Raw genomic sequence first — 26186 nt, 5'->3', positions numbered from 1 at the left:
TAATATCTTATTCCCCCAGCACTGAGATGAAGGGGGCCTTGCTAGTAGGCTCTGCTTGGTATGAATGAGACTGGTAAAATCTGGCCTGCAGACAATTTACTAGAGATACTGTCTGTCTTTTATTGAGACTAATTGCTAAGGAACGTAATTGTATCATTCCTGTTACCAAAATTGATATTCCCTGCCTGACTCCAGCTAAATGAGTTTTTATTTTAGCAGGATTTCTGGGCTGTTGCGTGCTAAGGCGTCGTGTTGAAACAAATGAGGTTTTTCCTTATACTTGACAGAGAGGTGTGTCTTTAAGCAGTACTTTACTGTGCGGATGCACTAGCAGATGGTGTCCTTTAAGGCTGAACATGTGACAGTAGCCTGTTTGAATGAGTATCCATGCTAGTTTTAGCACCAGGAGGAAATTAAAGTCCAAAGAAGCCGCTTCCCTTGCCCTGCTCGTTCCAGTAAGGGAGGGAACAGAAGGGTGCCTGACTTCTGCTGCTGAAAGCTCCTCACAGGAATGGAATAACTGCACAGTCACACCCGCACAGTGCTGAAACTCAACACCCTTTCTGTAACCAGGACGGTCTCTAGTGTGCTTGTCTAAGCCCTGTCCAGCAGAAAAAAACGTTTATAAATCAGCACAAAAGTAAACAAGGTGGGAAGGCAAGCAACCCAATGTATGTGGTTATTTTGTACGCTGTGGCACGTGCCCAGACAGCCATTAGGTGTCATTTAGAATACAAGTGGCGTCACAGAGAAATGTGATGGAAGACAATGTCCTGTGCCAGGCAGAGCAGGGAGGGCAGAGGTGGCTCACGAACCAGCCCTAGATCTGCATGGATTAGTGTCAGCACAGCAGACTTGCAGGGGATGGGCTGGGAATGTGCATTCCTAACTCTATTACTTATCCCCTGGGCCAGAAGGACCAGATGTGTTGCATTGCATAGACAACACATTCAATCTGTGAATGATCATTCCTGATGGATCCTCTCCAGGCAGTCCAAAAGTTACATTACTGAGCCCCAGCCTATTTTACATAGAAGGACAAGACCACCCAATCCAGTGCCTTTAGGGAAGGGAAAAGGTGGAATTGATGTGATTTCCCATTTTATCAAGCATCTGTATGCTCCGTGGACAAAATGCTTATATACTGGTGTCTAACCCAAGGCAGCTAAAGCTGTGCTTTGGTACCCAAAAATGTTACCATAGGATTTGTCACAGGAGTGAACAGGTGTTCAAAATGTTGCTACAACTCCTTTTATTTAGTTATGCAAAGTCTAGCCTGCTGCACTTAATTTTGTCTTAAGCATATACTATGCTGAAAAAATATGGTCACCTTTAGGACTCAGGTTTCTGGAAACTGGGGTTTCCCATCCCCAAAAACTTTGGACAGGGCTCTGAGCAACTTGATCCTGCTGACTGAAGGGGAGTTTGACTAGAAGGCCTTTAAAGGTCCCTTCCAACCCAAGCTATTCTATGACCAAAAAGATGAAAAGGCAATTCATCCCTGTATGGCCATGTGGGAGGGGAAAGCATGATAAAATCCTTCTCTGAACAATAATAGCAAATATATGTTAAATAAGATGTTTCACAATGATAAGCCCATCTTTTGACAGGCAAGGTAACAGACTGGAAAAACAGTGTCAGAATTGAAGCCTCTTAATAGATTATATTACTGAAAAGATCTGAGACTTGGGTTTGTGTGGATTTACCATTGTCCTAACACAGCATTCCCTTGATATGCTGAAACCTGGAGAGGGAGACTTGAAAGAAAGGAAGCGTGCTTGCAGTTTTATGGGCAAGGAAACTGAGGGCTGTGGCTGTAACAATTTTGCCTCACCACGCAGTGAGACCAAGAGCCAAGAGTGTGTTCACTGGGCATGGGCACAGGCAGCCAGCGATTCCTGAGCTTGTGCAGGAAGAGGGTGTCACAAGGGCCGTGGACACCCAGTGCATCAGCACCCCGTGGCCTCTGGCACAGTGCCACAATCGATGCCGCCTTCCCAGAGTCCCTGCTGCTGCAGGAAAAGCTTGTGTTACATGTAGGAGGATAATGCCTCAAAACATCCTCACTGGAATAAATAAGTACCTTAAGTTGAGAGTTCAAACCCAACTTGCTATTCTACTACTTTTGTAGTGGGTTTGGTAATTTGCATTTGGTTTAGGAAAAATAGAAATAAGTCGAAATTCATGCTTAAAAGATTGTATCTCTTCAGACAGATTTGTTATCCTTTTTCTCATTTTCAACAAGTAAACTTGCTTTTGCAGCAGAGATTTTGACATTAAGTGTCTTGATAGAATAATAGGCATGAGATGGATTGAAATCTATTGCCTCGAGACTTTGCCAGTCATAAACTAAAATCAGTTAATGCATTGAGTTAAATCTTGCTATATTGGGCAATGTGCTAGTAGTATTAAAAATATCAATCCAGAAAATATATTGATTATATTATCTCCATAGCAACAAACAATAATAGGATAATGTTAGCTTAATAATTGTGCTTTGTGAAAACCTTTCAGAATAATTACTGCATTGTGGTCTTTGCACAATGTGGAATGCAATAACGCTTCTTCCTTGACTGCAGTCACCATCAGCACTGCGTCAAGAGATGTTGTTTTTGTGTGCATGCATATGTATTCGTGGGTAATTTTGCTCCGGGGTGAAACAATTCAGCAGACTATTTTGGGATCCATTTTTAAATGGTCAAGACCACAAATTGGCAATTGTTTTCCATGTGGCTTGTTTTCTCCCACCCCCTCTGACAACTGGCTACTGTAAAAAGAGGTCGTTAACATTCCTTTTCCTGCCTCTTTCTTTACAAGGCACAAAGATTTTGGCATGTAATGAAACTGAATGTCCAGCTACTCTGTTAAGGATTTGTGGGAGTGAGGAACTCTGCTCTAAAGACAGTGCTTCATATCTGTTCCTGTAATTGAATTGAATCTATCATCCTCTAGGAATGACTTGTTCTGCAGGAGCTGAGATATTTGCCTGTATTTTAGGGGACCTGGCTCTCCTGTGCATCCTACATTGTTGTATAAATAATAACCTGAGGTTGTTATGAATATATAGAGATACTTTCCTACGTGTAAGTAAGGAGATGTACGTATAACATTTTTAGCCTGAAATTTTGGCAGGCGAGTCAGAGGACTGATATATACACTCTTCATCTGGGTCTTGCTCTTTACTTCCACATCAACCCTGTAATTTATATCTTGAATTAAAAAGAGGCATTAACACAAATCCATGATGAAGAAGCCAAGTGTTTAGAGTGGCTCTGTGTAAGCTCTGCTCAGCAATAACAAAAACATCTCTATTATCAACCCTGTGTTCAGCACAAATCCAAAACGTAGCCCTATTCTAGCCACTGTGAAGAAGAATAACTCTACCCTAGCCAAAACCAGCACAATTGGTAAAACCTCCCAGTTTAATCCATGAAGTTAAGCAGCTAAGCCATCCTGTGTCTATGAAAGGTCCTTGGGGTCCTGGCAGTAGATCTGGTGTCTGTTCTCCTTCTGATCATGGCAGTATTTCATGTTGATCAAGAGCTGGGTTTAGAGATCAGCTAGCACTGCTGCTAAATGTTGCACTAGTAGGAGCTTCCCCATGGCTTTTGTAGGTGCCCCATGCTATTCCCAGTAATATGGTGGAATTGTTCCTTCCAAGGACATGAATGGATGTCATGTTGTTTAGTGGTCACTCCTCCGTGCCTTTTTCTGTGGGGAAAAATACTGATGTCAGACAGATTAAACTTTGAGTACCTCTTCTAACTGCATGTAATTTTATTTTGATTCTTACTTCTGGAGATCTTTAGTCATTCAAATGTCCCATAATTTATCTTCTTACTGTTTACCAAACAGGAGTCCCCTTTTCTTTGAGGGCCTTCAGAAGAAAGCCCCTGCTTTGAAAGCACAACCTAAAATAGGTGACTCTCTTGGACCTGGGAATGTGCAGGCCCTCTGCTCTGTACAGGTGTTCTGTGTACAATAAGAAAAGCAGGAGAGAGAAGGAGTGCTGACAGTTTTCCATCTGAGATGATGGAAGCATCAGGAGCTTGGTTGTGCTGTTTTCCTCTCCAGTCCCTCCAGGTGGTTGCTTTATGGGGAGGATGTGATGGAAAGGTTGTTTTATATCCCTGGCAGTGGTTACTGTCTGCCAGTGGCCCAGTCTCTTAGGGATGTGGTTAATTCACAGGGATATGGAAGAGGAGTTGTTGCTCTCGACTCTGTGCCTTATACCAAAGCATCTAGGTCTGCATAAGTGTTGTACTGAATGAGGGTGCCAATCACCTTTCTCCCTTCCCCTGTGCAGATGAATTCAGTTATGAAAGGACAGATAAATGCATTGGTTCCTCTGTAAAATATCTGGTATTTGCAGGTGTGCAGCATCATTTGTTAAAAAAAAAGAAGCAAGCCCAGATGGCTTGACAAGGAGTTTTTTGGTTTTCTTTTTTTCTGGTGCTGCTGCAGAATTCAGCCCTTAGTGGTGATCTAGAAACAAAAATGAATGGCTGACAGGAGCCAATTCAATCCCCACCTCCAAACCTGAGTTGTTCTGTCTATGAAATTGTCAGTTGAAACTCTGACTGTGCTTGATGCATCCTGTGCTAGCCAGTGATCTTACTGATTGCTAGAGCTCCCAAATTCTCATTCCACTGCAGCCTCCTGTTTAGTTTCCTTGTGCTATATCACCTCCTGATGCTCTCTGCAATCCTCTCTCCAGCCCACACAGGGACTGGCATTGTATGTTTCTGTCTGCCTCTTCCTAATCCCTTTCCAGGGAGGCCTGATAAGGCTTTCTAGTGTTTCTGGGTTTTGTGCTCAGATCCTACAAGCTACTGCATGAGTGGCTTGGGTCTTAAACAGTGTTTGGCTTCAAGACAGAACATCAAGAGTAACTTGCCTTATGAAAACAAGGAGATTTTGCTGGAACAGTTATTTTAAAACAGGTGAAGAGTCAACTGCCTGCTGTAATGTGGCTATCAGGGCTACAGTTTGTTGTATTCCCAAAGAGATAAGTGTTCTGCACAGGATCTTACAGCCCATCTCTGTCCATAGTGCTTTGGGGTAGGTCTGTCCTACCTGGTGGAGATTGCTCTGGGAGCAGGATGAAGCACTGGGAGTGTTTGTTCCCATTGCTAGGCTGAAGATGTTGCTCTGCAGGCACATTCCCCCTCCTGCCCTGCTGAACGTATGGGCTCGCCTAGAGCCCTTGTGTGTGTCTGTTCTTAACCTTGTGACTCTTACAGAGGTGCCATGTGATAGATGGGAGCAAAAGGGACCTGTCATGCCTATGCCTGGCCTGTCCATGCTGCAGATAGCAGCATGCTCTGCTCTCCATCAGAGGCCACTACAATCTATGGGGGCGTTTTTCACTTTTTGTGCTTGAGAACTGCATCCATACAAGGTGGGAATTAGGCAAGAGGAAGCTGAGCTTGTCTGGCCATGTTAAAATACAGAAATAGTCCTGGTATCTTTCAGTAATGCATTAAGTGGCATGATTAATGTCTGTCACATGTAGTGATCTTTCCAGGTCTCTTCCCTCGATGCAGGACTCTGTGTGCTGTCTAGTGCTTTGATTTGGATACTGTTCTGTGTTAGTGTCGTCACAATGAAAGATCAAAATTTGAGAGCTGAATTTGTGATTATCTTCTTTCACTTGTGATGGTCTTAAGTGTATGCTTCATAATTTTAAACTTGGAGGTCACAGAAAATTTGGTGGCATGTATTTATAAAAAGATCATAAACAAAGGTACAGACCCCTAGCACTATATGAGGGGAATGTCTCTGAGGAGGCCAAGATATTGCTCACTGAATGACTAATCTTGTGTCCCATAGATGAGGTTTTCTTGAAACCCACCTAAAGAGTGCCCACTTAGGCACTACTGTGAACAGAATGAGATGGCCCAGAGTTTGCATCAGAAAAGAAAGCTTAATCATTGTCATCCTAATTCTGTAAGTGCAAGATTTGCACGTGGATGTGTAATTTTCCCAATGCTTATTTCAAAGTCCGTTTGCACTCTGTGGCACCCAAGACAGACTTTTTCACAATGGGTTTGGTTAATTCATTTTATCCTTTAAAATGACATTTTCATGGTCTGAAGGAATCTGCTGTCAATAGGTCTGAGAAGGAAGGGGACACTCTTCTGAAGTGGAGGAGCTCCTTGGAGGAAGGAATCCCTGCCTCCCTTTCTTGGGAAAGAAGTCAACTGTCATTTCTCTGAATGCCGTTTTCTTGCCCCCAGAAACTGTTATGTGTTGCTGTGTTGTCAGAGTACTCCCCAAATCTTTGTTTTCCTTAGACTTAGCTGCCATGTCTGTATGTCCTACAAGAAGTGTTTCCGTTTTCTTCAAATTATGTTTGAAGATGACTGTTTTACTTCTGTTAAGGAAGGCCAGCAAAGAAAATGAATAAAATTCATTCACCGTTAGTGAGATGTGCTGAATGCTTATGCTAATCCATCTGAGTCATTGAGCTCACAGTGAAAATCCACATTACAGTGGTCCTCTATTGTACAATGAACTCCCTCCTATAGAGAGCACTGTAATTCTCTGCTTTCCTGCTGTAATTTGAGGATGCAGTAATATTAAGGCAGCAAAGGTGGTTAGTGATCCAGTGGAATTACATGTAAGTAGAGATTGTGCAGGAAAGAATTGCACTCGGTTTGGAAGGAAGACAACTTAGAAGACATTTAGTGGAAATTACATACTTTAGTAAAAAAGAAATAAATCCATTGCTCCTTTCTATTTTTCTTCTAGTTTCTTGACTTCTTATAAATATATGTTTATCAAAGGATCAGAAACTGCAGTTAGTCTGTAAGACCTCATATGGAGCCTTTCATGAACACACGTTGAACAAATTGTAATTCTCTTTGTACGTGTCTTCATAATGACATGTTTTCTGTTTTGGACAAAGGTTCCTAGAAGCCTGAATAAGTGTCATCTGTGACATTTACTATGAAGTAAAATAAGGGCCTGGCAGGGGTAAGTGTTATCTAGACAATAGTCCTAGTAAAAATAGTAAGTTTGCAATTATATCTCTATAGTGGATATAAACAAGGTTGAAGCTAACAGCAGGTAACTTTCAAACAGATAAAAAGAAATATTATTCTTGCCTGTGTAATCAGACTGGAGAATTCATCATTGCAATAATCAGAGAATCAAATACAGCAGCTGGAATAATTTGAGGGTCTGGATCATTTTATGACTAATTACATTTGTAGCTATGCATACTATAAGAGTAATTCAATCTTAAGGTAATAGTTGGGTGAGGAGGAAACCTCCCTCTACTTAAAGCATTTTAGACTTAGCCGTGCATATACAGCTCCTTTCCTCACGCCTTTCTTCAAAGCCTCGGGCATGTGATATGTCTGAAAGCTCAGAAACAGATCAAATTTGTTGATATTCCTTTCCTTTCTCATATACTGTCTGGGTTTCTGTGGCAGAGAAGGAATGTTTTTGTAAGGAGAGGAGGATTGTGAAGCCTTCAGCTTGTCTCTGGCTCTACCATTGACTTCTTGTGTGGCATTTGGCAAATTGCTTAATTTTGTGTACTTCCAACTCCCCACCTGTGACAGATTGGCATTTAACAGCCCAAAGAAGTTGAGGAAATGAGGCCTCTAAAGTGAAATGAGATTGAAAAAAAGAGACAAAAAGAAAGTGAGAATCTCATTGCAGTATGCCAAATTAATGTATGAGAATGACTTGGAAAGTTGAGTCAGCTAGAAGTGTGAATGCTGTGTGCACATGTGAATGTGTAGTAAATCTTTTCCATGAGAAGAGTCCCTCTTATTCTAGAAGTGACTGTAGATCTCCTTGAGGGGCTGGTGTAGATGACCTGGGTTATTCATCCTACACTTCATTTTTCTAAGTATCCATGTCTTGGTTCCTGTGCCAACTGTCCTGACTAAAAGACTTCTAAAATCTTGCAACTTCAATAGTCAATAATTTTTATCTCATTGCAAGCAACATTTATCCACAGCCAGTTTATATGACTTTGATCTTTTAGTAATGTAGACCTTTATATTAAATAGATATTTTTCTCTCCCTGCTGATTCCTCCCAATATAGGTCTAGACAGCAAGCACATCTCCTTGCTTTGGTCTGCTAAAATGAACCTTTGGTTAGCTAAAATGGACTCTCCTAATTATGACTTGTAAGACAGGCCTTCTATTCCCCAAAGATCCTTGTAACCCTTTTCTCCAGTTGTTCCATTTTTAATTCATTCCTTTTGAATGTGGCAGCTCATCAAATTTACATGCAGCATTCCAGAGCAAGCCTATCCCATATACTCTACATCTGTAGTTTCCATCATACTTTTTTCCATCATCTTTATCTTATGGTTAATGTGTCCATCCAGTTTTTTCACTTCTGTCTTATTTTCAAGCATTCAGCTGCTACTGCAGAAATTCTTGGAGTTAACATAGTCTCTAAGGGCACGAAGCTTTGCTTTCAACTGAAGACTCTCCTCTGTTGCAGTTGTTGAGGTTCTTCAGGTCACTCAGTTCTTCTGGTATGACAATCTCAGTCTCTCTGCTTGCTGAGAAAAGGATCTCTCTGTTCAGAACCATGTACTTCACTGAAGCCTGACTCCCTTTTGTGCCAAACTCAGTCCTCCAAACACTGAAAAAGGTTTGTCCCAGGACTGACCCTTGAGAAAACTGTGGATTTCCTCCTTTCCTGGCTGTACCTTTTCTTTCTACTCCGTCCATACTCACTTCCCTACAGCTTTGATGTTTACTGTTTTTTGGGTTTTTATCCTGATTTTCATCCTTTTGGGTGTGACAGTGGTTCCCCAGCCACTAGTGCAAATGCATTACTGAAATCTGTGTGCATCTTTCATTGTTCCCTCACCTAGAAAATGTTATTTTCCTAAAGAAAGATAAAAAGCAGTGTATATCCCATTTTTCCATAAAGTATTTGCTGTGGAGTGGGCTGCCAGGGGGTGCCTGAGGGACTGTGAACTGGCTGGAGCTGCTCCATCCAGCCATCCACTTGGGCAGTGCAGGTGCTTTCAACTCTGATGTCAAAAACATATGGTGGGTTTTGTGAGGAAAATCTGAGAAATCTTGCATGCTATTGAGGTCAGGCTTTCCTCTGTGTGTTCGCTTCCTTGGCTCCCCCTCCCTCCAACTCTTCAGTTACCAGCCTATTAGAATCAGCCATTAACCTGGTTAATGGAGAGAAACAGCAAACACCAGAAAAGATGATGTGCTTTTCTTAATTCCCATTTGGAAACTTGACTGGTTTAAGCAGTAACTGTCTCAAGAAAAGACAAACCTCAGAAAAGGGTCCAAAATATGTCTTGCTTTTGTAATGCCAGCCCACTGAGGTTTAGAAAGATGAGATGAGTACTCCATTGTTGAACGGTCTTTGGGGGCAAAAAGGTGGCACCCTGCCGAAGCTGCCAAGGTGGCTTTAAGCTGGGGTGCTGAATGGGCATGAACTGAATTGTATGATGCCATCTGATCCTTTTGGTGTTATGGTTAAGGTGATACCTGGATGCCTTCTTATCCTTTGTGTGATATGACTTGAACCCAAGAGCCTTTGGGTTCAAGTAGGAGTAGTGACTTCTTCTGTCACCTCTCTGAGTAGGAGAGGTGACAGAAGAAGAAGAAGAGGGCAATGAAAGGCACAGGGTAAGGGCAGAGGGGGAAAGGAAGAGCTCATGCAAGAGGGGAAATAGCCACGTTTCAGGGAGGGGATTAAAGCTGTTTCTCTGAAGTGAGATAACAGCTCTTGGTTAAGGACAACAAGGACTAATGCAGCACACAGAAATAACCTGCCCACTTAATTTTTATTAAAGATCTGAAAAGATAGAAGGAAAGAAATTTACAATTTGTTTGGTATTTAGCTCAGGTAACTTTTTTTAAATTGTGTAATGAGAACACATTGTCCAAATTTTCATATGCAGATTCAATTAGTGTTCAGTTAATTAGCCTTTACAGATGAGATTAACTTAATTACATAACACTAACCTCTCTTAATAACTATTAAGGGTACGAAGGCTGCCTGTAATAAATTTAGAAGGGCTATATGTGTTTTTTAAAATCTGAAATGACACACACATAAATTAAACCAAATTACACACAGAGGACAACCATTAATGGTAATGATCAAAGGAAACAAACTATGTACATAGCTCAGAATCAGGCTGCTTAGAAGTTCATGCTGTGTTCCTCCTCTTGTCTGCTGGCATCCTACTGATTTCACTAGGATTATTACTGGAGCTGATGTACAGTCTGGGGTCATTCCTTCAAAGAGGGTTACAGACTGATACAAGGTTACTTTAATTAAATGTTAGCTTGTGTTAAAAAAATCATTTTGGGTACTAGGTTATTAGCAATTTTCTTTTTCAGGTGGTCTAAAGAAAAAAGATGTACAAAAACCCATTGAATGCTGAAAATCTGATGCAAAAATATTTATTTTCATTATGTACCATAAATAACTGTATAGATTTTATCTCTTGATATGAGGTGTGCACTTGAACAATGATGCTGTGATTATTAATATCACAATGAAACAGAGCATCACATCTGATATAGGGTGATAAAGGTGGAGCATATATGGGACTAGTTATAGGATGTGGCATCTTTGGCTTCTGAGTCGCAAGTTTGAATCCAGGGTGTCTTGGTAAAGTGACTGACATCAGATAATATTGGATACTTTTCAGAAAGGAGCAACAAAAGAAGCTTTTTCCCTTGGCTGTTCTTGCATGGGTAATGTTTCCCACTTGCAGTGAATTTTGATGGGCTCATCACATCCATCTTCTCAGAGCTCAGTACCTTTTGTGACATTCAGTACACTGCAAAATTGAAGGGCTACCCTCATTGCATTCTCTAGGACCCATTTTGGAGTCCAGGTTTTGAGTTACTGTCAGCAGCAGGCATCTGCTGGATCCCAGCTTTGTGGCTCTCTTCAAACCATTTTATCTCATGACCCTGAAGGTGCACAGTGAAAGTTCATAAACCACATAATTTGTTTTCCACCTGCAGTAAGCTGAAATGTTCAAAGCATCCTCCATACAATGACTCCATACAATCTGAGTCATTTTAAATTTGAAGCCATGAGATCTGCAGGTATTGAGCAACTAAAAGGAATAGGTTGGATATGCCTCATGGTAAACACCCCAAAAATCAAAATACATAGCTTCTTTCTGAAATACTGCCTCTTTGTGAAAACTTTGGCTTAGTGCCTACAACCATTTTCAGCCAGGAGGAAAGATGACATTGCTGCAGATTTTTTTCCTTGCTGTGAAGAGCTAGCAAGGTGAATATGCAATGAGGAGGAAATTGCTGAAGTATCTGTCTTGGAGTGGCAGAGTCTATTGAAAAAAAAGGAGAGGGGATACTTGAGCAATTTCAGCCCTTTCATGGATGCAGCTCGAACTGAATCTTCAACAGTCGGTATCTCAAGAAAAATGGCTGGCAGTGACTTTGCTTTGTCTGGTGCAGATCCGAATCTTGTTCTTGTCCATGGGGTTTGTGCCTGTATCCCTGAGAGCAGGATTTGGCCTTATGAGTGGTTCTATCCACGGATGCAGCCGATGATGCACGCTCAGAGGAAGGGGAGAATGCAAATTCTCTGCAGGGAGGCAACCGCCAGATATGTAAACAAAGAACCTTCTGGGTGTGCAGCAGTCAGCCCACTTGAGCTGCTGTTTCCATGGTATACCAGATGCTGTAAAATATGCTTTCTTCAGGGGAAGAAGCTTTTCCAACCCATGCATTATCCTGTTTGATGATGGACTGACCTCAGGCTGGTACATCACTGTATGGGCCACACGTGACAGGTCCCCCTGGCCCAACCATTTTCTGAGTTGATGATGATAGCTCATCTTCTGCAGTTTCCAAACAAAGAAAACATTAAGTGATTTTTTTTTTTTTTTAAAGCTTGGAACATCATTGCTAACTACGCTTTTAATTTTTACTACTGAGTGTTTAATGCACAGCAGTTCTTCCTGATGCACAAGGTGTCATATCATACTACTGTTTTTTTGCTTTTGTTTCCTTCTGCTTTTCAAAAAAAACAGAATACATATATTTACATTTTCCCCTGATTATTCTTTTCCTAATCCCCATGTTTCTCTGTTATAATTCCTGGTTTAGGGAGGTTAAAGCCACTGGGTACAAGTCAGCAGGTGCCATTTCTGAGTTTTACTGCAGATCACCCAGTGGATAAATATGAGGAAAGGAAGGAAAGATAGGTGGTCTCTACTCCCATTTTCTTGTAAAACAGCAGCTGATTGTGAGCAGGTGCTTGGTTATGTCATAGTTACTAAGTACAAGTGCAATTATAAAACATGGACAAGTCTGCAATAATTGGTTGAAGCAAACCAAACTCAGCCAGTGTAAATAAATTACCAAAAGCACTTATGAGGCTTGCTGAGCTTCAAACATGACTCAGAGGAGAAGGCAAGGATGTTTTCTGGGTACCTGTCTACTGGAGGCTGTGTTTGGGGATAATGCTGCAAAACTGGCAGAGCTATGTGGATGTGGCATTCCCCTCACTCTGAGACCATGCAGGTTCCTTGGCTTTCCTTGTGGCTAGCAAGAGCAAACACGGGGGCCTTTTTATGGCTGCAGCTTCCTCTAGCTGAAAGGCATACTGTGGTGTGTAAGTGATAGGTGCACATGCTCTCTGCCCTGTTTACAGTCCTGCCAACACAGCTCCATGGGCTCCTGTGTGTGCTGTTGGCTTCTCCTTCCCAGGCCTGCTGCCACAAGACCTGCTACCAGGTGCTTACCAGGCCCTGGAGGAGGCCAGGACAGCAGTGGGTCTCAGGGATTGCACAGTGGAAGCTGGTAGTGGTGAGTATGTGTGTGCAGTCTGCACAGTATGAGAAAGTGTCCTGGAGTGTAGAGAATTAAGGCTTCTCTTTTACTCCTGACGATGCTTTCTCATGGTCTTTCCCAGGTGCTTTTCAACTCCTTCTCTTCCCCCATCCTGCAGGCTAGTACTTTTCACTTTAGGGAAAAAAATAAGTGTGGTTAATTTTAATCCAGTGCAATTATTTAGGAGTCCTGGAGGTGGAAAACCAGTTACTGGTTAACAGATCTGATTTGAAATGTGTTCTGCCTGACCCCCCCCCTTAATGTAGTGAGCCAGAAGCAGTTCTTCCAAGAAGCTGGCTTTCTGGAAGGCTTTTTCACTGAATCATTTAAAGCCTAGGCTTCTTGAAAATGTTAATATCCTGCTGGCTCACTGGAATGCAGCTGGTGGGTACAGCAAGTGCAATACCTATGTGCGTGCTCGCAATCCAAAGCGCAGTGAGCAGGCAGGGCTCAGGCTGCAGCGTGGGTGTCCTTGCTGTGGAGGCTCAGCCTAGGAGGGGAGTGGGCTGGAGATCAGACCTGATTTGGCATTGCCCCACAGGGCTGGAAGTTCCTCTGCCCTGCCCAAGCAATGGGGCTGTGACACAGCAGCTCTTTGCACCCTGGTGGGGCTGTGGTGGTGACCTCGAGCTGTGCCCTGCGTGGCTGGCAGTGTCACTGTGTTTGTGCAGCCTGTGCTGCTCTCCTGGGCACTGTGGTCAGAGTGTGCCCGTGGGCTCAACCTGCTGGGCCAGCCTGAAACGGCTGCCTGCAGAATCTGACCCCAGGATTCCCCCTTGCACCAGCAGACAGCCTTTATAATGCTGAAATCACAGCAATTGCAGGCTGTGTATCTCTGTAGCAAAAATGCAGGTTGGTGTGAATGTGTGTGTGCCTTTTCCCCTCCCATGGTGTCTGCAGGCAAAAAAGCCTTTTTGAGTTAGCTGTCTGTATTTGTGGTGTTACAAAGCCTTTGTCCACCTTACCTTCTCTGTGCTAATATGTGAGGCTTTTCTGCTTACCTTAGTAGTGAAGAATTTTTCAGGGGAGAATATATATGATTTTCAGGCAATATACATTCTCCTCAGGCTGTCATCTAATCCACCTCTTTCATAATTTTATCTTCAGCGTATTTTCTTACAAGTCATCCTGTGGTTTTGTCATCTTGTGGTTTTTGTAGTTAAAGGAGAAGCTAGAGTTCTTGCCTTAAACTGGGAACATATTGTTCTGCAGAATAAAAACTTGTTACAAGTCCAGGATTACAAAAAAAAAGGCACAACTGTACTTTAAGAATAAAAAAAATAATTGAGGGACTCTATGAGGACTGTAGGTGGTGGCAAGTGCTTTGCTAATTTGGACAATAAGTTATCACCCAAGGATGTTAAGCTGGATCATTATTTTTGGTTACCAAATTTTCTTTTGCTTAGTGTGTGGCAAAATACTCTCAAAGCATATACACATTACATGGGCTTGTTTATTTATGTCATCACTAGATGTATTTACAGTAGTCGTATTGTTCTAGCTAATATTCTGTGGGATGTTGTAAAAAACAAGAAAGATTCAATATGAGACATAAGTATTCTACTTTTTTAGTGAATTTTCTCTTAAGAATGAAAATAGATCATAATAGTCTGTCTTCCATTAATATAAATGCAGATTAATGCAATCAAATGGGTTACTTTTTCCATAGACAAGTTGCAAACACAATGGAGCATGGTCCTGAAATATTGCAGTTTCATTAAAACAGATTTTTTTATCGTTCATTTTCAGGGATATTATATATTTTGCACACCTTCTTTAGATTGATCAATTTGAATTCATTTAAGACACTAACAATTGAATATAGTGACAGGTTTATTTAGATAAATGAATACGAATTTTCTTCAATTATGAAAATGGAAGACAGTAAAAATAGTAAAAATTTTAAAAAGAAATCTGCTTACTATTCTGTGGAATGTACCAGCTGACTGCCTTGTGCTAAACTCTGACTTGGCAGGTTTGAGGCTTTTTTTAATAATGGGGCTAAAACCAAAATAAGATGACCTTGCCATATTCCCTGTGCTTCCCTTTTGTGTAGTAAGTCATATACTTATCACCTTATTAATTTATCTGTTAGTTTTCCATCCATTTGCATATATGAAAAAAATTGAGTCAGGACCAAAATGATTAATTTAGTTTAAAAATATTAAATCATGAAATGGTAACAAATTTTGGAGAATAAAACATTGATGAAAACATGTTTCATGGCTGTCCAGATCTTTTTTGGGGTTGGGATTTGTTTTTCCAGGCATCCTTTCTAGACTCTATGTTTGTCACGTATGGACAATATTAGAAAGGTGAAGTTATGAGTTAATGCCATGGTTCTCCTGGCTGAGGTTCAAAGCTTTGTGTGAGTGGTAGAAATAGTGTGTAATAGAGCTTCTGCTAAGCACTTCTCTAAAATATTGTGGTTTTTTTCTTTCTTCCAGGGTTTTTGGGAAAGCCACACAAAACTCATAAGAGAGCATGGACCTGTTTGTGGGTAAGCCTAGCAGTGCTGTCAGCTTTCTTCTTTCTGGCTCTTGCTCTTTGAGTTTGTTGGGTGGGAGAGGAGAAAATACCAAGATAAGATATTCATCAAAATGCAGAGTGCTGTGTTTCAGTTTGGGGGACAGAGGTGGAGGTGGTTTGATTACATGCAGCAAAAACTCTTGGTTTATTTTAGTTCAGCATTTGGGATTGCACTTCATTTTTCTCTCTCTTATTTTAATTATGCACATAAAGTTTAGTCCTTTTCAGAACTGTACAAAGCTACCAGCCTTCAATATTCTCTTTTCATCTGCATATTCTTTATGCTTTCACTGAACAGCAGAAATAATAATTTGTCATCTTAAAATACCCTCAGTTTATGAAATAAGTAAGAATTTGGTTCAGCTGTTGCTATCTATATTTATGCAAAATTCCTAAACTTAAAATACAATGAAGTAGAGATTAGAAATGAGGCATTCCTCTCTCTATAGCTCAGCTGTGCTATCTTAGCAGTTTGTTAGAAGTAAAGAGGGTTTAAGCAGAATATCCCTTCATAGAAGCCCTTCCACATTTCAATGAATGTCATTTCTGTTCCAAGAACTACTTACTTTCCAGTTGTCATCATTTTAAGTGAAAATTTAGTTGTCCCCTGGTATCTCCTATTGTTGTGTTCAGTTGGTGTTTGTAGTAGAACTATTATTTCAATATATATGTATCAGGCAATATCCATAAATTGTGAAAATGTCTTTTTTTTTTTTCCTATGGTCTGCAAGGAGTTTAAGATACCTGTAAGAGGGCACATATGAATGTCTGTGTGTATACATATTTGATTACAAAAGATACCAATGAGCTCTGTATGCTCTCCCAGCAAAAAAGCTCTAGCAGAAAGAAGTCAGGCTCAGGCATTTGATGCTTCATTCACAGCCACCTTGTGGCGTTTATGCTCAGCCCTAAGGACAAAGTGCTGCAAGAAGTGATGGAAATAATGAATTCCAAGGGTTGGGTACTTGTCTAGAAGGAAATAATGCAGTGTCTTGGCTGGCCAAGAATGGGAAAAGATATTCATTAATGCTGCGGCAATTTGTATGTTGTGTAACAAATGGAAAGTGACTGAGGCTTATTATCTCTGTGACCTTTGGTGTGATGCCCTTAAATGACAATAATGTAAGAACACTGGCATTTATTCCTCAGTATACTTCCCTCCTTATTAATATCATGCTTATTTTTTTCTCTAAGCTGAATTTGAGACAAGTTGCTATTTAGTCATCTGTCTGCTCACTCAGCTAGGCAAGGCTATGTCATTGGAGAAAGAGATGTATAATTACAGTGTGTGAGCAGATAGGAAGTTTCATTTCTTCAGTCTACTTCCTGGCTGTTAGGGAATGAAACCTCTGTGAGACTTGCACGGACTGCAAAGCTGGATGATGGTGGTCGTGGTCAGCCAGGATGGTTCTGGCTCTTTGGGTTTCTCTCGGTAGGAAGAGTGAGCATAGGTAAATTTCATTTATTGTGTTGCATGGAAAGTTCAATTTGTGAGGGAACTAGGAGGCTGGCAGAGGAAAAAAAAAAAAGCTGTTTTTTCATGTCTCCCAGGAAAACAAAGCTGGATGCAAACAATGCTGTGTTCGAGGTAAGGTCTATTTGTAGTTGAAGGAAGATGTTTTGAAACCTGGCTTGCAAGCTGCTGTTCAATAGGTGGGGCATGTGTCAGGGGGTATTTATCACAGTCCTGTCAATTAAAGAAATTCTTTCTCCTTCCCTATGAGTCTTCAGTGTGATTCTTTCTATGGTTCTTTGAAACAGGCAAATAAATGGGTAGGTGTGTTTAGGTGTATATTCCCAGAAAAGTATTGGATCTGGCAGATGGAAGAAGATGTGGCATTTTTCTTTTCCCAGATTGAAAACTGCTTTCCAATAAGCATAAAGAGCAATGATCTTTATTTCTACAGTGGTGAAGTGAGTTGAATACAAATCTTTGGAACTGAAGCCTTTTTTTCTTCCTAAGGTCACTTGAATAGTCTGAATGATACCATCACAACTGTTTTCTTTTGTGTGTGAATTGGTTTCCTTGACAACAGGATGTCAAATCAACTTTTCAGCTTTAATCAAGTCAAAACAATATATCCCTTCCATTCCAAAAGGCCTCAAGTCGGAGAGAATTATTTCAAATAAGGCTTTTGTAGGTCACAAAAGCTTTTTTTTCCCTTTGCTCCTGTGTGCAAATCCAAAGGAGAGGTGATGGTACTGATATTTTATAAAGACAGACAATGCAAATAGTCATCAGTTGTGAGTTTGTGCTGTGAAAACTGTTTTCATACAGAGGTGGCCTAAGATGGAGGCCAAGGCAGAAACAAACAGCTCTGGTTTGGTGCAAAAGCAGAGAATGGAGCATATCTATTCAACAGGGTAATCCAAGCCACTGATGTGACTTTTGAAGAGGTCCTGCAACAGTGGAAATCTTTGATTTAGCTATGATATGGAGTACCTTCTATAAAAATGCTTCCTCTAAAGTATGTGTGCTATTTCTCTGTAGCAAAAATGAAGTTGAAAGGAATCCTATTTGGAAAACAGTGTATTAATACTTCAGATATGCCTTGAATATTCCCCTATTCACATAAGAGTTCTGTAGGAGAGTAGCTGTTTGCTGTGGAAGTGATTTACACCACTCATTTTTTTTGATGAGTATTAATGCTATGCTACTTTATTCTCACCTCCATCATATCCAGTTGTTCCATTTCACTTGTAGGTTAATTGCTTCTGATTGGAAATAGGTGATAAAAGCAGACAGAGAAATAAAGAGGGACAACATATTTTATGGAATCGGAAAAGCAACTTCTACAATGTGAGAGTGAGTTAGTTTTACTTTCTATATGCACCTAATATGCATTTGACTGCTCTGCTGCAATTGCATCATTATGGCTTTACAGAACTGATTTGGAGTAAAAGAAATCTGCCAAAATAAGTAATATATTCTTGGCCCAACAACATACTACCAGTGATTGTAGAAAATATGACACAGCCCCAAGTGGGCAGTTGATTGCTCTGGGATGAAGGAACTTATTCTGCCTTTGACTGTAGCAGTGCATTTGGACATGGGGAAGAATGTAAAGAGGTCATAACATAGACCTCGCTGTGTATAACCAAAGAGTGAGAACAGATTAAAATTCAGTGCCATTTGTGGCGCGACACTCTTTCTTCATGTTGTTTTGCATCTGAAACAGCTTGCAGCAGGTCAAACCCTATTCTTACTCTGCCTTGGACATTCAACTTCAACCTGCTGTGAGAAGTCTGAAGATGTCTGTAGTAGAAGCTCTGGTTTATCACTGTGGGGGCTTGGTGCTTTCCCCCTTTTGTGGATGGAAGAGGGACATGCATTTCTGAAATCTGGGCATTTGGAATTTTACTCAAAGCCTTTTTGTTCCTTCTGCTGTCATCAAATACCTTGGGACAAACCTAAGGTGGATAGAGCAGGATCTCCTCCTGCAGGGAACAGCTGATGTCTTCATCATGGGCTGAGTTTAACTGAAGAAACAATGTCTTTATTGCTATTTTAATGTCACAAAGTTTTTAAGCAATCTATTTCTAGCCCCTCTGCTTTCTGTGGAAAAAGTGATTCCAGGAAAAGTATTCTCATCTTTGTTTCTGAAGGCTCATGGAAAGGAATACCTCAGTTTTATGAAAAAATCGTATCCTGTTTGATTTCCTCTTTTGCACTGGGGGGGGGGGGGGGGGCTCTACTGGACTTACCTCTCGTGTGGTACTTCCTTTTTTTTGATATTTTAAAGAATTGACTTTTTATATTTCAGCTAGAAGAAATCATACCTGTACAGTGATAGGGAAAAGCAAGCTTCCTGTTGCTGCTTTATAGCTCCTCATAATATCTGTTACCCATGTAACCTGATTGGGAATTTTGGTAGCCTCACTTGCCTGGATTTTTGTTTTCTTAAAGAGTAGTATATCTTTTGGCTAATGTCAGGTCTTTCATATTTCATCAAGATTTATTTCCTTCTCACTGCTTTCTCCTTTATGTGTTGTGATAAGGTTCTTTGACTCTATAAGATTGTTGACCAGCCCCAGAATTGCTGATGTGGGTTACAGTTCTCTTTCTTCCATTAACTACCTACAAATTGTACAGTACAGCAGAACCCCTAACTTTGAGTACATGAGTAATCTCATTAAAGTCAATGATATTGCTCAACATGCTTCAATTTAACCAGAAGTCTGTCTACCTTGCTGAATCAGGGCTATAAAAAACAATTGCATTTGTGCCTTAAAAATATTTTTAGTGCTGTTGGTACACATAAACTCCTAGTTCTATTGTACCTGGAAGAAGTTAATGGGGAGAAAAATATTTCTTCTCCACCCTCTCTTTGCATGTAGACAATTTTGTTGCTCTTCTGCGAAATGTGTTAGCCATTCCCTCTGAAATGGAAAATATTATTGCATGAATGGGCAGAGCAATAGGACAATCTTAATGTTTTCAAGTTAAACTTTCAGGAGCCTTTCTTTTAATCACTATGAGAATTTGTAAATAGTAACCTATTTTTTAAAATTGTTTATAAAAAAAGAACTGAAACCCAGCAATACTCCTGGTAGAAACTCCAGGGCAGAATTCATGGTACAATGCTGCATCTCTATCTGAATTCCCACAGTTCAACATAATTAGGTATTGGTTATATTTGGCTCCAGTGGTTAAATTGAGCTGCTGGAACAAGTCTTTTGAGTTACTTTTGGGTATATATCATCACCAGTTTCTCCTCTTGTCTCTAGAGTTAATTGTTCCTGACAACAGAGCCTTCTGTGGGACTGATGCCTACAGACGTGCCCAAAAGGTGGCATACCACACTGTTCTGAGAGCTGGAGTCTGTGCCACTGTCACAGGTGGAATTGTTTTTGTGGCTGCCTGATCACTACTGGAGTATTTTACATTCTGCATACACAGATCTGTGGGCTGCAGATTGTTGGCAAAATTTACAGTAAATCATTTGACCAGTTTAATTCTGGCATGTTTCAAATGTACTTAGGTCTCTGGAACACTGCAAATTGATACCTAATGTACTAGTATTGTCAAAGGTATTTATTGATGAGTACCTCACAGCCACAGACAAATCTGCTGTGTCGACTGTGACCTCCCATGAGAACCATGCAACTTGAGCTTGTGTACTCTGTGATGGTTCTTGATTTGGTAGTGTAGCCTCTGGCTGCCCCAGGAAGGTCCAGGGACATTTGTGTTCTAGGTGTATTCACAGACAGAACTCAAAAGCCCATCAAAATGTTGCAGTTCCAGCCCTCAGTGCAGCCAAAACCATTAGAATAGAAAGCTTTGGTGAAGTGGTAGTCTCTTCTGTGTGCAAAGCTCTCCCACTCCTCTCTGAGGCTCCAGACACTGCCCTGGGGTGGCTGAGCTGCAGACATGTGCTCACTGTTGTGCTTTTCCCCAAGTTTCTCCATCCAATCCCTCTGTGACTCTACTGCAGCTCTTTAAGCCAATGTAAGTCAAAGACCTGATGTAATCTTTTACACCTCTGGAAAGAGTGTGAAATCCAACCATATGAGACCGACAGCATTTCATGTGCTCTTGGCAAGGCAACAAAGGACACTGCCTGTCACCTGCACCACGTTCCTGATGCTTTTTTCTGTGCTCATGGCACGTACAAACTGCTGTGACCATAGCTCCACAAATGATTGTGTAGAGGAACATCTCCTGCTTGGAATTGCTTCACTGGCAGATTTGGTCAGACATGGAACAGCTCTGAGAGACTGGCCAAAACTCGGTCAGCTCCTAAGACTGACAATGGAGGCAGGAGCAGGCCCTTGTACCGTATCTAAGCTTCTGAGGAACCTGATTAAATCTTGGTCTGCTTCTGTGGGTGTGCATATAGCAACCTTGGCTAGGAGAAGATTTCACCTCCATTTCCTCCTGCAGAAGTGTTTCCTTTTGGTTCCTTGCATGCTGGTACTGTGCAGCATTTAGCTGTTGAAACATAGTCCTGGTGAGCTTCATCCTAGGAGTATTTGAAAAGTGAAGTTTCTTTTGAAAATGTGCTGCCTGAGGAGTATTTTACAGCTAATACATAGCACGGGTGATCTTTGATCTCTGCTGCCTGCTCCTTTGCTAATTAATGGTTAAAATGATAGTTTTAAAGGGAATGAAACTGCTGAACAGATTGCTTCTTCTTATCATGTTACACCTGCATACCACAATGTGTCATCCTCATTCAAGGAAGGGGGAGGAAATATTCTGAGTTACAAAAACTAGTTCCTTAGACACAATTTCACATTACCACCTTCATTATCTACTGGAACCTGTATTTGTTCAACATTTTAACAAGCAGTTTTACACAACATTTTGTGTAAAGCTTTACACCTTGACACAATTTCCCCCCTACCCTTTTCCACCATTTGGAAATAAGCAGGTGGAGAGCTTCTAAAAGACTGAAAAATCTGAGGCATTATTTCAATATATAAATCCTAGAAAGTATGGGAAAACAGCAGTGTTGAAGATTTTGCTGTGCATATTAAATGCTTTCATTAGAATTTCCTACAGCACTTCAGAAGTATTGATGCAAACCTAAAGCAGATACATGCAATATGCAAGGTTCAGCAGCTATTAATGGTCTCTGACTTCACTTGCTATGTATCTGATTATGAACTGGTGTTCCCAGTGCCATGCATGGTAATTTTTTAATGCATTTCTTGAATAATTTCCCCTCACTATATGTAGAGGGAGGCAAATGCATCATGCCTCCCAATATGTGTGCGTTTGTCCCCTTTCATGGCAGTCTTTGAAGCAGATCAATTTTAACACTCGGTTCAGGAATTTCTCCTGCTTGACTTGGTCACTTCACAGGAGGGTCAAATTACTGCCTCTCCAGGTCACTCCCTAATGCCAGTTTCCCTTCTTTCTGGCAGCCCAAAGAAATCCAAAAGCAGCTTGTTACTGTGTTGTGACTGTGCCACGAGAAGCACTGAGCAAAAGGGATTTCCCTTTTCCAGAGATGCCACGCTGGGTCTGGAGAAGGATGCAGAGCAGAAGCTGCAGATCAGCAGGCTGTTGGATGTTCCTGCTGTTGGCAAGCCCAGCACAGGCCAGAGCATCCATGGCTCTGTCCCTTTCTCATGCCACCAGCTAGGAGCCCCAGGAGGCAGGTGCTGGTTAGAGCCTCTCTGCTCATTCTGGGGAGCCCTTGGACAAGACCTCATGGGGCCTCTGTCCCTTAGGCTTTGCAGAGGAATGGATTTGGGATGTCTGTTTTTTAAAAAATAGTAAGTAGTATTTTCCTTTGTGAGGATGACTACACTTAGCCAGGTATCTACAGAGGTGCTTCCTATCAAGTGCTGCCTTCAATGTTGTTGTTCAATTGGTGCCACCACTTTGTGGGGGTTTGTTCTGGTTTTGGTTTTTTCCATCCATGACCTTGATTTGTAGACTCTGTATTTATGGTTTTTCATACTTCCTTCCCTTACCCCCTAAATATTTGCTCTGGGTTTTTCTTTCTCTTACCTCTCTCTGTTATCTTTAGCTCTATGCTATCTTTCCTCTGTGTTCTGATTTTTATTCCTCCCTGTTTTTCTTATCCACGTTGAATTGAAAACAGTAACATGACCTGACAATTTTAACGTCATTCCAAGATTTTTTATGTAATTCCATAAATCTCTTCATTACTTTTTTATTGTTTTGTCATATATAGGTTTTAGTTTTTCCCTCTACCTTATTAGTCTGGGGATCAATTTTAGTTTACTACATTTTATTAGTAGAAAGGGGAGCAAAATGTCTCCTTTTTCTGTGTTGGTTTGGCACCATCCTAAAACTACCCTTTTTCTCAGTTTGAGTACCTTGTTTCCTGGAGAGTCTTCTTTATGTCAGGCCTGCTGGCACTGAACTGGGTATGATTTCATCAGGAAATAGGCAAAAGTATACCCCACTGCAGAGGAGGAAGTTGTTTTAAGCTGTTAGTATGTTCATTCTTTTTTTACTGTCTTGGGGAACATGGGATGAGCTGAGCCACCATTACCCTGGGGATTGTGGATCTTTCTCTCCCTCCAGTAAATTTAGTGGCGAAACCTGAAGGCTGTTCTTGAAGGAGGATTTGTTTTAGTCATACCAATAAAATTCTACAAGTATAATTAAAAAGCTGTTGTAATGTCAAAGAAACCTCCCTTGCAGAGACACAGCAGCTCTGCAAAGACAGTCACTGCATCAGGGAAAAGACTGACCATGTCCTCCAGCAATTACTGGGGTACATTTGCATGGGAGTTTTTTCTAGTCCAACTTTATTAAGATTAAAATCTTGTCTTATACTAGAATCTCCTCTCTGCCCCATGCAAACAAGCCTGAAAAAGGTGGTCTGAACCTTCAAGCTCTTGTTTACTTCACTGTAGCTTCATTTTAGGCATAGAGTCATGACTACTTGAAGATCTTGACCCAATGTTTAGGTCTTTCTCACGTTCTACAACTTCAGTTTTTTTGGAATAAAATGAGGTTTTGCACAGCAAATCTGAAGACATACCCAGACCTCTTAAAGTAGTTTACAGAAAAAGGAGTGAGTTGGGAGCAGTGTTCTGACTCTGTAAGGTCTAGCAGCAGACGTTTTATCACTCAGCAATAATCCAAGCTTTTCTGTCAATGTTGGAATCTATTTTATTGAAAAAAGATCTTGGCAAGGACACTGGGGATTTGCTGCAGAGTCTTTCAAAGTGAGAGGATCTTGGTTCTTTGGGACCTTTTATTGTATGGAACATCTTATGAAATACTTTGTGTGGAGGGCCAAAGTAAAATGTTACCAAAGCAGCCTAACAATTTTATATGTTCACCAGCTGGCCATTTAGGCCAATAGGAAATAAGCTATGTTTGGGGCAGAAAGTAGGTCTCCAAGTGCAGTACAGAGACAAATGTTAAAGTAGGTCAGATGGTAATGTGACATCACATGGAAAGGCATTAGTTTTTCAATATTAAATTCCATTAAAGTAATTTAAATTTTTATTTTTGAAATAGAGATGTATGTTACAAAATGTGAAGATTAATATTTGAAATACCTAAACTTATTCTTACTACAGACCCATATTTTCTCCTGTTTTACTGGCATTTTATTTGTTTTCATCCTGTAACTAATACCATTGGATTTTCATCAGTAGTGAAGAACAGAAGTCTGTGAAATTTTCATTCTGTTAATTTCTTTAGCAAAATATTTCCACAACTACACAATTGGTAAGCCTTGGAGCAGATCCCACTGTGTTTATACCTGCCCATGGGACTGCTCTGGGTGTTGCACTCAGGGTATTTCCCAGTCTTTGCCTCTTCTGGGCTTGCCATTTTGGATATTGGATTTCTGCAGGCAGCTGTACTCACACTTCCAGAGGCTGGCACCTCTGAAATCCACAGGCTGTCCCTGCTGCCAGAGGAGTGGAAGCAGCAGATGACACTGAGGTCAGAGGACGAGGGGTGTTGCTGGCAGTACTGACCCTGCCATGCAGGCAGCATTGCCTGTATACTGGGAGATCTCTGCTGGATTTAAAAGTCTCCAGGTGAGAAGAGCATAATCAATAATTGCAGATATTAAAAGTGGTGCCTTCTTGTGTTTTCCTACCTTTTCCCCCTTCCTTCTTTGCCTACAGGACACGAAGCATCTGAATCCCCCAGACGATTGCTCATGCATTTACATTTTCATTTGCTTGGTTTATAGCAGTATTGTTCCAGCTTTTGGGAGGGGCAGCTATCAAAGATGTACAGGCACTGCCATTGTGTTTTATTGTTTCAGTCTATTTTTCCCTGTGAATGTAGGTGGGAGTTTTTCAGTGGGTTGGTTTTGTGCTTTTTGCTTTCTTTTTCTTCTAAGAATTTATAACCCTTTTATTGTCAGTCTTCAATCATTTTTGATAGATCAATATATTTACTTCAATGATGGCTCATCCTACAGTTGTGCTTGTATTTTTTTTTTGTGCTTTGTTTATAGGGGTTATGAATAGATTCAGGGGGTTGTATCTCTGCTGTACCTCTGTCATTGCATGAGGATCAAGTTGCTTGAAATTGGCCCAATACATTTATATTTAGAAGGAACATGAGGTGTTTACATTGGTCTGTCTTCAAATCTACTGTTTTCCCCCCTTTTTCTAAGTAAACTTTGAGCAATTAAAAATGCTAGTTTTTTTTTCAGAACTGTTCTCAGAAATCTTAATCATAACTAGTGGTGTTTCATGTGCATTGAACGGTTTGGAGGCAAGGGTTCTGGGAAACTGCTCTAGCACACTCCAGAGATTGGAGGGTTTGGGAAGCAGCATAGCACGGCAGAATGGTGACATGGACTCAAAAATGAAGCAGGACCATGGGAATCCTGTGGTCTCCAGCCAAGCAGCTATAACTGAGGCAGAGAGAAGAAATTCTTGAGTCTGCTTCTCACTCATGTCCCCAGGCAGCCAGATGTGGGCCTGGGACAGCTGTTCAGTGCAGCTGTGAAGAGAGCTCACACATGTGCAGAGCAGTGTCAGTGTGATTTTCTGAGCTCTAGCTGGGGGTCAGTAGAAGAAGTGGGTGAACAGGACTCACCAACGAGGTGAAAGGATTTGGCTGTGGAGGAGAGGGCTACAGGTGCTATTCCATCCCCATGGATTTGGGTCGTTTCACTATATAGTGATGTATAGGCCATTTTTTATGCAATTGTCCCCTTTCTCCCACCACAAAGAAGGGAGCAGCAAAGGAAGTGTGTTTGTTACAACTGATGATATGTAGAACATGGCAAATGGAAAATAGGTCAACTAGGCAGTGCTCTCACTAGTATTACAGTTTGAAACATGATCTGTATCTCATGACTACACATTAAATATGGGGGAAAAAATCCCTGAACCTGCATGGATTTTAGTGAGGTTTTAATAATTT

The 26186-nt window shown here is 41.0% G+C and overlaps 1 protein-coding gene across 1 annotated transcript in view; it reads left to right on the top strand.

Annotated features, from left to right (window-relative positions):
• TBXAS1 (thromboxane A synthase 1) overlaps window positions 1–26186 on the top strand; it is a 228166-nt gene that overhangs the window by 64952 nt on the left and 137028 nt on the right. The window contains exon 3 of the mRNA XM_066549880.1: window positions 15274–15326. Within this exon, the coding sequence (XP_066405977.1) occupies window positions 15274–15326 (53 nt within the window). The remainder of the gene's footprint in view (window positions 1–15273; window positions 15327–26186) is intronic.

The sequence above is a fragment of the Molothrus aeneus genome, chromosome 5, assembly GCF_037042795.1.
Source record: "Molothrus aeneus isolate 106 chromosome 5, BPBGC_Maene_1.0, whole genome shotgun sequence".
Classification (NCBI taxonomy): Eukaryota; Metazoa; Chordata; class Aves; order Passeriformes; family Icteridae; genus Molothrus; species Molothrus aeneus.
Note: the sequence above shows the minus strand (reverse complement) of the source record. Positions and strands in the feature narration are given on the sequence as shown.